At 41.7% G+C, this 13,295-nt stretch overlaps 1 protein-coding gene across 1 annotated transcript in view; it reads left to right on the top strand.

Moving 5' to 3' along the window:
- Positions 1-8,339, top strand: part of CAV2 (caveolin 2) — a 19,108-nt gene extending 10,769 nt beyond the window's left edge. The window contains exons 2-4 of the mRNA XM_013005931.2: positions 7-63; positions 381-568; positions 6,367-8,339. Of these exons, the coding sequence (XP_012861385.1) occupies positions 7-63; positions 381-568; positions 6,367-6,517 (396 nt within the window). The 3' untranslated portion in view covers positions 6,518-8,339. The remainder of the gene's footprint in view (positions 1-6; positions 64-380; positions 569-6,366) is intronic.
- The last annotated feature ends 4,956 nt before the right edge of the window (positions 8,340-13,295 follow it).

The following is a 13,295-nucleotide window of genomic DNA, read 5'->3' as shown; positions in this document are numbered from 1 at the left end:
GCGGAGAAGTTCTCGGCCTCGGGCCCCGATCGGGACCCCCACCGGCTCAACTCGCATCTCCAGGTAACACGCCGCTCTAGCCAGGAACTCGGGCCTGAGGCCGACCTGAACCCCCGCCGCCTGGTCCCGTCCTCTCTACCCGCGCCCCTAACCCGGATCAACCCCGCGGGGCTGGGGCTCCCAAACCGCCCTCCCTGGGCCTCCTGCATCGCCAGGGACCCTGAGCCAGATTCCGGTGCGCCCGCCTTGACCATTAAAGAAGGTGCCAACGCCCTGGTCCAATCCCTGCCTTCTTCCTTCTCCCTCCTGAAGGCCGCTGGCTCCGGCGACAGCAGGTGGGGTGACCGTTTTGGGGGGTTCCCCGCGCTTTGTCTTGGCAGCTGGGCTTCCAGGATGTGATCGCTGAGCCCGAGACTACACACTCCTTTGACAAAGTGTGGATCTGCAGCCATGCTCTCTTTGAGATCAGCAAGTACGTGCTCTACAAGTTCCTGACCTTCTTCCTGGCCATCCCCCTAGCCTTCGCTGCAGGGATTCTCTTCGCCATCCTCAGCTGTCTGCACATCTGGTGAGAAGGGGCACGCTGGGTGGGTCGGTTTCTGATACGTTGGGATGTTTTGCCACCTGCCCTTGCCCCCCACCCCTCCCCACCCCTTTCCCTCCCATAGGCCTCAGCTCCCAGAGAGAAGACTTAGTAGCAAATTTGGGGAGGTCTTGAAAGGCAGTAAACTCTGTTAGAATAGTAGATTAGGTTCGGAATTTAGACCAAGCTCGGAATACTCGTCTTTCCTCTGGTGTCTTGAGTGTGGAGGTAGAGACCTGGAGGCCATGCTTCCCAACACAGCCTACTGTCTCCTACCGCCCTGTTGTGACTTGTGCCCATGGTTCTGGGCAGGCCTCTGGTTTCTTTCAACACCTTTTATTCAGTCACCACCTGTGCTTGGGGTAAAACAAAAGTGATCTCTAAGCAGAATGCCACTGGCAGCACTAATTGGGCAGGGAGGGCAGACTTGCTTAAGCCCTGCGATGGAGGGGCTGATAGGATCCTGCTATGAGCAGGGCTGAGACAGGAGGGGTGTCAAGGTGTGCAGTTCAGGCTGGGGGGCCTCCAGCACGTGGATGGAACCCCAGGCCATGCTGGGTCAGGGTGTGAGGAGGCCTCTAAACGAGGCACCGAAGACAGTGGTGTTCAGTTACAGAGAAAAAAATCGTGAAGACTCATGGGACATCATCAGCACATTTTTGAATAACTTTATTGCACCCAGAAGACATCATAAAATTTGGAGCACCTTTTTCAGCATTAACAATGTTTTAAAGGGGAAAATGACATCTTTTTCTAGGAAGCATTTGTTGCTGTTTTCAAAGTCACATATCCCCAATCAAACTAATATCACTGTGTCCTTCTTAATCACTTAATCAAAGGGCCAAAAAGGATAAAAATTAAACAATTTAAAAAACAAGTTAAGGATAAATAAAGTGCACCGATTTAAATAGATCACCAAAGATTGTTGGCAATTAAACTATGTTGAACTGCCAAACAACTATCAGATAAATAAATGTGTTTTTCTATGTACATGAACGGGTCCACAAAGCTCCTATAGTTTTGTCGGAATTATAATTATCCCCTATCCTGACATTTGCGCACATTCTTCAAAGCCAGCACATTAAAATTTTAGAGTCCACTTTAACTAGCAACTAATCTCATAACCTCTATATTGGTTTTCTCATATTCAAAAATGTGAAGAACAGAGTATGACCACATAGCATGTTGTGAAATGCTGGCTGTGAAGCTATTTGGAAATCCAAACTACCGTACTTAGAATCAGTGTGTTCAGCTTTCCTTCAGCTCTTGTGGAAGAATTGGGAGTGGGGGCAGGAGGGAGGCAAAGCAAATTGTAAAATTATTATGCACCAAATGTTGATCTCCCCTTGGTTCTCCTGAAAGCTAGGGAGTGCTTTCATGCAGAACTTCCATTGGTCAATAAACAAACACTTCACTTTCAGCCACAGAAAAGGTGAACTCCCGCATGTTTTTCAAATTACGTTAATGTGGAACATTAATATTTAACTGCCACATATTTCTTATCAGCTATTACAAGTCAGGGACTAATTCAAAATAAACCAACCTCCAGTTAGTTTAATCTTGATAAGATGGGTATATCATTAATGGATGACATTCCCATGATAAAGGAAGCCCAGTTCAAGGGGAGGTCTATAAAAACTAACCCAGTTGGGTAAAGATCTTGTTTTGTGTTTTTAAAATATTATTATTATTGTTGTTGTTGTTGTTATTTGGTGAGGCTGCAGTATGAGGGGTGGGCTTATGGGCAGTAGGGTGTTTATTATTTTACCAAGAAGTTAATGATCAAAGCTATCAAATCACAAACCAATGGAACACCAAACCAAGCCGCAACATCATGATGTTTCAGATTTGAAACTCTTTCAACAAACAAAAACACGAAAACAGAGCCCAGGCTGATCTGATGGTGTTGGATCTTAAGCTGGATGTACAGATTCTAGAGGGATCCACAAATTGGACTGATCCTGCACCACAGGCAGACTGAGATCGCAGAATATTGGTCATAGTGGATCATACCAAAGATATGTGACTGGAGCCCCCACACCCTTTAGTGTATTTAGAGGGGGACTTAGTGCATGTAGATATAGAAACTGCTGGTAGAAAGGCAGTAGGTACAAACTCTTATCTGTAAGAAATCACTTTTTAATGCAGCAAATGGCTGTGACCATGCAATCTATGGGACACCAATTGAAATCATCTCTGTCCTAAGAGCTTTGTCACCCAGGGGAGGTACACCTATAATCTTCTAGGTGATAAGATGCCTGAAGGGAAAACTTTTGGATATTGCCAACACAATTGGAATTTGCTATCCCTGATCCACAGTGAGAGAACAACCCTCTGAAGTAAACAAAAGTAAAATGCGTTCGCCACAGGCAGCCCTTGAATGGAAGTTCTCCCAGGTGAGCAGCTGCACTTTGCTGAACTGGAAAGACCACTTTGGTGAGGTGCTCCTTCCCTCTTAGTATCCAGAGGGGCGAGGAATCGCAGGGCTTGGAAAATTCTTAGCCTCGGCTAGAGTAGAAAGGGCATCTTCTTGGACTGGAGTGGATTTGGTTGTGAAACTCTCACCTCTAAACTGGTGTCTCTCCAAATGTCAATCTGTGATTATTTTGTTATCATTATCTTCATGATGTAGTCGGACCTCAACATCGTTCCATGTAGTATTCATTAGCAGGACAACACCACAGGGCCAGTGCAAGGGTGCATAATAAATTCATCCTGATGGCCAGCATCTGTATGATTTCCTGTCTTCCTGTCTTGTACTAATTTGCCCAAGGCCACTTATCATGTGAGAGGCATAATGAGACAAGAAGGCAAAAGCTGCCATCAAGCAGATTTCTGTTTGCTCAGACTGTTAGTCCTGAGACACCCAGTCATCCCGTTCTTATAAGACTGCTTACTGTATCTAGCACTTAAAACAAAACACAAGATAAATATAGTCTATGCAGACAGTCAGTATGAATAATTCAGTGTACTGAAAACAGATTAATTAATCAGACTTTACCTGATCTTTCCTTGAGTGTGGGCTATCCACAGTAGAAGGCTTATTTAAGGCACAATTTAACAGCAAACCTAGAAAATCAACCTTACTCTTTTGTGCCCACTCCCCCACCCCCCACCAGATGATAATAAAGATCCCACTGAGGACAGAGCACTACATGAAAAATCTCAAATACATTTGTGCTCAAACAGCACTACAACTGAGAACATTAAGAGGGTTACACTTTTCTAAAAAGCCAAGAGTAGATATACACTCTGACAGTTACCAGGGATGAGGAGTGGATGGTAGATAGTGGTCAGATAGACAAGTGGTAATTCTGACAGTATGGAAGAACCCAGCCAAGAACAACTTGGCCAAGGTAAATAAAGACACTGACAGGTACATGAGAGTCAACCGCAACTATGTAAATACTATAACAGAATTTTGCATCAATAGTAAAAACAAACAAAAAAGCATGTGAGTGGCTACCTAGATAGCTATGTATGCTATATGAGTGAGATAGTTTATTGTGCCAGCCTGGCTGATAAACACAAGTGGGATTGACTGAAGGGCAGAGAGATAAATGGCTTGGTGAGCCTTGCCTTTCTTGTCTCTTGCTCTATGATCATCGGACCAGTGTGCAGCTGCCTTGCTTGTTCTGTGCCTCAATTTAAAGGCTACACTACCTGTGGGATGCCTAGCCTGTGGACTGTGTCGCTGTGAGTTGAGGTCCCTTTAAGACATCTCTGGACTGGCGGTTGGTGACCTGCCTTGTGATTGGCTGCTGTGCTGACATAGCCTAGTTCTCTCTACAAATAGAGGAAGATCTGGCATCAGACTAGACTTGAAGGACTGCTGGTCTCTCAACTTTCTCTCACGGACGTGAGTTGCACTGAGCCATTTGTAGTGCTTACTAATTTAACTGTTTATTTCTTGTATTATATATATATCTGTATATGATTTAACAGTTCATTTCTCATTATATATCTAATTATCTTTATAAATAAATATATTAAATTATCAGCAATTTGGTTTTATCTCTACCCTGTCTAACACAACGAGTGTGGGGAAGTATATGGAAGTGCGCACATGTGCATATATAGGTATGTTTAGTGCATAGATAGGTGGAATGTGAATATACACATTTGATTGTGCTGCATATCTATTTACATATACAATCGAATACTTAGCACAATTGGAGCTATTTCCTGGAAGCATCCAAACAATTCATGAGATTGATTTGTTGGGTTTGAAGGCTCATGATCATAGTCTCATGGGACAGCCAGGACAATTAGCATAACTTAGATCCAGGACAATTAGCATAACTTAGATCATAAACGTTTACATCCTTGCTTAGTGAGTAGCACCTGGGCTTTTAAAAGCTTGCCAGTGTCCATCTAAGATACAACTCTGGGTGTCTTCCCACACAGAAGTATACTAAAGAAGAGTGAACCCAAGACTCAAGGAGGAAGCTAGCACACAGGACTAATGACCCACTGTAACCATAGCCTCTAAAAGCCTGAGACCAGAAGAACTAGTGCCCAACTACCACTACCTACCATTTCTGATCAGACACACAGTACAAAAGAACAACAACAAAAAATAGAATAAACTCAAATTCATACAAAGGCCTGATTAACTGGAAGAATAAAGACTAGGGGAGTCCCCAGACTATCACCCTGTGGGAGGTACCCTTTTGCCCTGGAATTTAGCGGCCTTTGAAGATTGCCTCTCAACCAAGTAATAAATTGACTTCTAAAATAAACAATTACACCTGTGGGGCATCTGATCTTTTAAGGAATAAACTCTATACACCCAGTCAATATGTACCCAGAAATAAAGACGCGAAGCCAAGGAGAGGTAGGGAAACAGGTTGGATGGCAATGGGCTAGGTGGGGTGGAAATGAGTGCTGACACATTGCAGGGCTTGCAATCAACATCACAAAACAATTGGTGTGTGAATTGCTGAGTAGGCATCCAATCTGCCATGTAAACGTGCACCTGAGATCAAATAAAAATTTTAAGAGGATTACATAGAAATTAACGGGACAGGAGAAGACAAGTATAAGCAATTATCTTGGGACAAGGCATACAGGAAAAATAATGGCAGGAAAACCTAGTTCTTCTTGTTTAAGAACTTTTGTCATGAACTTCAGGGCTCTTTTTACTACACAGCCCCTTCCAATGTGCAGGGTGGCAATGAAGAATTATGGATATAGAGCCTAACAAAAATGCTACATGCCTTTCAGCTCAAACATGAACTACATACAGGTCAAGGATGTCCTCACTGTAAGAGCTCACATGCCAAGAGGAACATGGATGTGTAAGCATCTATTTATGATAGGTGCTGGCAAATTTGAGAACTAAGTTGGAGCTAGTGTTTCTGAAACACCAAAAAGGAGTATCCAACCCATTCTGCTCCCAAAGGGAGGGCAGTGGAGAGAAGCTCCCAGAAGAGCTACCAGGAAGTAGCTTCTCTTCTCGGGGAAATTGAAGAGTTGGGCAAACTTGATGGTTAGGGATAGGGAGCAGGTGGATTTATATTATTATTTGGTGAGTTGTGTTTTTCTGATTTACATAATGTGCACCAAGAGGAAGATTAGTGTTTGTCATTTACATGGCTGTTGTAAAAATCTATATAGGTTCTGTGCATTTTATCACAGTGGGATAATTGTTCATTTATTTGTTTGAATGTTCCAACACATTTAGGTGAATGTGGTTATTACATCTGTCCATGCGTGAACAATAGTCAGTGGCTCTATTTGGTGGCACTAATAACGCACACATCTCTCTCCCTCCATTCCAGGATTATAATGCCTTTTGTAAAGACCTGCCTAATGGTCTTGCCTTCAGTGCAGACAATATGGAAGAGCGTGACAGATGTTGTCATTGCACCATTGTGCACAAGCGTGGGACGCAGCTTCTCTTCTGTCAGCCTGCAGCTGAGCCAGGACTGAGGACGTGGACCCCAGTCTGGAGTTGGAAACTGTTAATACGTCTTTGTTGTAATAACACAGAAGCACTCCTGTTATGTTCACTTCCCAACTGTCTAATTAAGGAAACCATTAAGAGGGGCAACAGCATGTAGAAAGGTTTATTGGCAAATCCTCTCCAATAATGCTCTTCAAATTAATAGACAAGAATTTCCTCCCTAACTGTAGAGCCAGAATCATCCAGTAGGTTGGCAACGCTCTGATGTTAAAGGCAGACCATTCTTGCTCTCATGCAAATGTATCATTTTTTGTGGTGGTAATTTTATAGTGATCAAGGGACATTTCTCTTCAGGCACAATTATTTTCTGCACAATTGCTAATAAAAACATGAGACCTTTCTTTTTTCTCTTTTAACTCGCTGAGTAGAACTTTTTAAATTACATTTTCAGATAGTCTTATAACAGCGAGAGCGAGAATATCGTAATATCCTAGGATCACAGTCACAGCAGCATTGTAGGGTGGTGAGGGCTATCAAATGGGATAAAACAAATAAGTGAGGAAATAGATCCCTGAACATGGGTCCTTTAACTAAGGTGTTGTTAACCTACAGGCCTATTTAACAAGGTTTTTGTCTTACTGTATATTTTGTATTTAATGTAAATGTTGCTCTAATCAGATTGCTCTAAAGCACTTTTATTATATGTCATATCTTGTTGAAATAATATATAGAACAAGCAAATCTATCTCCCTCAAGGAGCTTCACTGGTGAAATTGCACTGTCTTGATTATGTCAGCATAGATACCTTATTTGGGAAGAGAATGTAAAGGTCAATACCCAATGATCTGCGGCATAACTTTACCTGAATGCGTTTAAAAATCCTGGAGCATTTTAGAACTAATGTGCATCCAGTCATAATCTGAAAATAACCCACACCTGATTGGTATTTTGCCATTGAAGCGCTGCTTTCTCTCGTCATTAGAAATGAAACCTGTGTTTTTGCATTCCTGTTAATGTTTCACTTTACCGTCAAGTGATTTTGGTGCTGTCTAATAACATTTAACAAAAAAGGCTCTTTCTAGCACTTAGTACAATTGTAAGCTACAAGAAGAGACGACTAAATCCACACTACTGAGCTACATCCACAAATTAAAAACTAACAACCACAGACTTTAATATGTTGTCTGATAGGAGTTTTGTGACACGGCGTAAAGTTATTTCTATCACTTTTGAATGGCAGAGTTCTGTTTCTGTGTTACAAGTCATTGTTGTTTTTAAAAGGCCCATGATTATGAAATGACAGGCAACTACCAAAAATGTCTTTGAGGCATGTGTTTTTGAAACAAGTTTTCGATAATGTAACCATCTTGAATGTGTGTACTTCGTAAATGCTCAAATTTCTGAATCTGAATTCACATTCCTTTGGAGATCTTTATTAGTAAGAAAGCTTCATCCAATGAAAACCAGTTTGATTTTTCAAAAGATCCCTGAGTGGTCAATATAAAAGTTTAATGAACTGGAATACTCTTAGGGACCAAGCGGCAAATGGCTAAATTAGGAAACTCTGCTTTTGAAAGTAGTTATAAAAGAGACCTATGAAACTGCTTTAGACCACTGTGGCCTCTTCAGAAAGACTCACAAGGTCGTTCATGGCCTACTTACTGCTGGAGCAATGCCTCTCATTTCGTTCGTTACATAGGTTCTGTTAGGTGAACTCAAAAAGTCAACCAGTCTCATGATTTTATAGCACACCTTGTATTTAAAATGGTTTGTGAAAGGTTTGGATGTGGTGATTGGCCAAAAGTATTTGATGAATCCAATAGTTACTGTAATAAATCATGACGCTCTGTCTTTTCAAATAGCTTCCAGCAAGTCTTAAAGTCTAAATATATTCACCTATAACAAAACTTTCTAACCTTTCACAAGTGATCATATGATTTCCTAATATCTGAACAGTATTGATTCCTTCACAAAGGATTTTTATTAAGATGTTGTAGTAACTGTTTTACGTCAACAACTGTTTTACTTCAACAACTGTTTTACTTCAAACTTCAAGTTGATACCAATGGGTCCAGGTTTCACATGGGGTCTTTTTACTGTTTGAGGGGGGGATAGGTAATGAGGACACTTCCTCTGTATTCATAATAAATGTTCCAAAAACCCCACAAACTGTGTTGTGTGCTTTCATTACTTGTAGAACAAATCATTAAGAACCTTTTGAAATGAGATTTTACCATCTTAAAAACTCATCATACATAATAAACACATGAGTGAATACTAATCCTGGGAGGTATTTGTGGAAAATAACAGGATTGCTAATTTAACTCCATTTTTCAACCTTTAAAGAGCTTCATTACATAGTTTTCTGACAGTTGTTGATTAGTATGAAATGGCCTGTTCGCAAACCCACAATACTCTAGCTTCTTTGGAGGTAGTCTCTTCTTGCTAATCCTAAATAAACATCTTATTTCTGTTTTCAATTTTTGAAATAATAAGTTAATAACAATATAAATCAAATGCACTTGGATATCTTTACCATGAATCCAGAGGAGAAACCAAAATTACTCTTGGAAAGTGAGCATGTGAAGAGTTATTGCTGATGTTGGCAAACCTTTCTTCTGTCAGTTAAATCTGGGAAAATGACCAACCTTAAATAATATAAAGCAGGTATTTGCCTTTTTTTCTATCTTTTTAAAATGAGCTTAAGTCCCTCTTTGAATACTGACCCATATACCATTGGTTTATTTTTAATAAACAAAAAAAAAAGCAAATACAGATTTCCTTTCTCAGAAATCTGTTAGTGTCTAGGAGGATGATCCCTGCTCTCTGGGTGAGTCACATCTGGATTCTACTCTCAGTTATATCATAATTGAGGGGTGTCACCACCAGAAAATGGTTTATCTCTAAGCCCTAGTTTTCCTATTTTTAATGAAAGGATCTTTTCAACTGGACCGGTAAGCAACGTCGTGATAAACAAGAAGAGTGAAGGTGTCGCGGCATCATCACTCATGGACACCTGTCAAGAAATCAGATGATGTATGGCATTGGAGGAACCTGCTGCAGGAGACCTCATTGGGGTGTTAAAGAGCAAAGACGTCGCTTTGAGAATGAAGGTGTTTCCAGACCCAGGGTATATTATTTTCAAATGCCTCATATGTATGTCCAAGTTGGACAAAATTGAAGAAAGACCAAAGAAGAATGGATGTCTTTGAATTGTGGTATTGGTGAAGAATATTAAATAATACCAGGAAACAACCAAATCTGTGTTGGAGGAAGTAGAGCCATTAGGATGCTCCTTAAATGCAAAGATGGGGAGGCTTCATCTCTTGCATGTAGGACATGTCATCAGGAAGCACCAGCTCCTGAAGAAGACATCATGCTCGGTACAGTCGAGGGTCAGCAAAAAAAGGGGGAAGGACCACAATGAGATCTGTTGACAATGTTTGCAATGGGCTCAAACAGGAGCAGTGTGAGAATGGTACTGGACCGGCAATGCTTCTTCTTAGGAGTCATTAAGAGTTAGAACCAAGTCAATAGCACCTGCCAAGAAAAGGGTTAAGTCAATGAACCTCCAAGATGCTTCCTGTATTAGTCTAGGTACTTTAGAGAAGCAAATCCACAGTAACTCATGTATAAGAGTTTTATGTAAAGAAAGTGTGCATCACGAAAGCATCCCAACCCAATGCTGCCCAAGCCCACAAGTCCAACATTAACCCATGAACCCAACACCAGTCCACAAAGTCCTCCACCTCACAAAACAGAGGCAATGATGCCGACTGCAGGAGGAAAGCTGAGTCAGTGAACGAACAAGCATCTCAGCACTAGCAGGGGTCTCCACACGGCTGCTCCAGCACCCAGGGCTGCATCGGGATAAGTCCATGTGGCTTCTCCTTGGGGATGTCTTGTAGGAAGTCAATCTTGCAAGCTGAAGCAGGGACTGCTAAGGCAGCTGCACCCTGGTGCGACCATCACAAAGCAAGAGACCCAAGAACTAGAAAGGCGAGGCTCACCGAGCCATTTATCCCTTCGCCTTTCAATTAACCCCACATGTGATTATCGGCCAGGTTGGCACAATTAACTAACACTTCCCATCACATTGTTTTCTGCAACTTCACTAGGACATATATCTGGCTGGGTATGTGCAAGCCAGTGTAGCTGACATATTCAGATGTCTTTACAAACCAGTAAACTATCTATTTGAGAGTTGGTATGCTATAAACACAGGAACTAAAGACTGCACTTTTCACTCTGGTTGTGAGACAGTGTATGTGACTTTGGCTCTTCATGACAAGGATTCCTCAAAGTTCAATTCTGTCTTTATTACCGTGATGGTTTCTACAAAATAGTATGTTGTGCCTATTTTAAATTAATCAATTTGTATTCATTTGGGAGATTTGGGCAAAGCTGTTGTTACATTGCCATCATCATGGCCATCATAAACTTTCGGCATTCGACTCCCTCCCTATAATGTCACTCCTCTTGCCCTAGTGGTCAGCCTAGCTCCCTCCTCTTACCCCAAATCGACACACTTTTGGGAAGTTTTTCCACTCAACTAGTCACACTCATATTAAGTGAATATAAAGTGAGTATCTTCATATAAATTCTCATACAAATCCCCGTTATCACTTAAAAACTCAAAACCCAATGAGACAGAATCTATTCTGATTCACAAATTCAAAGCACTGTCATGGACTCACTCATTGCCATCAAATCAATGCCAACTCATAGTGACCCTGTCTGACAGAGGAGAACTGCTCCTGAGCGTCCCTGAGACTGTCACTCGTTAAAGGAGTACAAAACCCTGTCTTTCTCCCTAGGAGTGACTGGTGGTTTCGAACTGCTTAATTTACATATCACAGCCCGATGTGTAACTTCTGTGCCACCAGGCCTCTACCACGGTCCAAATAGCGTTTCTGAGACTGTCAGTCTTGATGGGAACATCTAGGCCCAGCTTTCTCCCTGTGGAATGACTCCTGGGTTTGAACCACTGATCTTTGGTTAGCAGCCCAATACTTATCCCACAAAGCCACCAGGGCTCCTTTACTTAGTACACTGCAAATATAGCCCTATTAACTGAACCTCCAGACTGCTGGTTACATCTTTGAAGAGAAAAAAACATGAGCTCACCATTGTCTCCTGGGATTCAAAAATGGTATCCAGCCCTTGATAAGCTCTCAACCAGTATTTCTGGGTGAATGACTACATGAATAAATAATGGAGAAAAACCAATATTTTTACTAGGACTTGAATAAGGAACACAAGAGTAATTAAAGCTCTTGGCTGCAAACCAAAAAGCTGGCATTTCAAACCCACTGGCCCCTCTCTAGGCAAGAGCTTACATAAGATGACAACCTTGGAAGCCCTATGGGGCCGCTCTACCCTGTCCTTTGGGTCATTATTAATTGGAACCAACTTGATTGTGTTGCATTGGATGGATTGGAGTAGGGTTGGTATCAGTTTGCATAATTCTTTTCATTTGCAAGAGGGATTTGAAATGGACTGACGAATAAAAATTTTCACCTCACCATTTTATTACTCATGAATTATTAAATTGATGAAATTAAGATGTACATAAACCAAGTCTGATGTATTCCATCCCCTGGCATAATGCCTGTCAAAGTCCCAATTTTCTTACCTGAAGTGTATTTTCAGATCTTCCAGTTGGTTGGAAACAAACTTTCAAGTGTCTTTAAATGGTGCTATTTCTTTGACTCTTTCTGCTCCTCATTTTGAAATTTGTAAACACCAAACACTATTTTCATAGAATTTTACATTTTAGAAAACCTGGGCCTATACTTTATCTAATATGAGTCCTAGGGTGAGCTAAATAGCACTGTGGTAAAGCAATACAAAGCATGCAGCTCAAGTGTTTTGTCTTTTTTAACTTGCGTCTCCCTCATTTTAGAATGTGTTTATTTAAGACAAGAGCTCACAGAATTTTCACAGGATTATACATACTTTAGGGAAAAATACATATAGTGAGCATTGAGCTCCATGAAAAATTACTGCCAGTAATGTAATTTTTCATAAATCAAGATTTCCTCCTTTCAAGATGTAAAAGGAGGCTTTCAAAAGTTCATGGGGAAAATGGAATTAAAAGGTAATAGACTCATTCCAGGAACGTGTGGAAGCTCCCTCATGTATGTGTGGATGGGAAAACGGAGAGTGGGAAGAAGACGGAGCAGAAGGTGAGGATATACTGTCTCCGCTTTATGATTTTTAGAACTAAGCATGATTAGGCTTATTTCACCTATCATCCTAATTCCTTCTTCCTTTCAGCCTGAAATGATCAAAAGAAGTCACCCCCTGTGATTTGACACTATTTTTGCGTTCACTCCTTGCTTCTTGCGTTGGACGACGTGTGGAATGTCGCCTTTGGAAGCTGACACCTTGAGGTCTATCTAGGTGGGAGATCACCTTGATGTCCTTAGTGGGGGATCCGATTAATCTGTGAGCTGGAGTCTGTTAGCTTGACTGCGAATGGAGACTCCCAGAAGTGGGCATTGGTTGGACATTAAGAAAAGGACTCAGGCATAGGGGGCCTTGGAAACAGATGAGAGCATCATCCACTGATTAAAAGAGACCTCCGGGAAGAGGCACCCGGAGGGTCCAAGGACAGGAGTTCACCCTTCACAAGTTTGCAGTGGGGCCATGAAGACACAGAAGGCAGTGGAAATGGAGTAGGGGTGAAGGGCGATGAGGTCAGCTCCCTGCTTTTCCTTTTTTCCACAAAGAACAATTGTCCTCTTCTTAATGAGTGAAAGGACACCTGGGGAGGGGCCTGGGGGCGGGGCAGGAGCCCTG

The sequence above is a fragment of the Echinops telfairi genome, unplaced genomic scaffold (assembly GCF_000313985.2).
Source record: "Echinops telfairi isolate 266 unplaced genomic scaffold, ASM31398v2 ScPeMD7_23;HRSCAF=83, whole genome shotgun sequence".
Taxonomy (NCBI): Eukaryota; Metazoa; Chordata; class Mammalia; order Afrosoricida; family Tenrecidae; genus Echinops; species Echinops telfairi.
The sequence above is the reverse complement of the archived record's forward strand: the minus strand, read 5'-3'. Positions and strand labels throughout refer to the sequence as shown.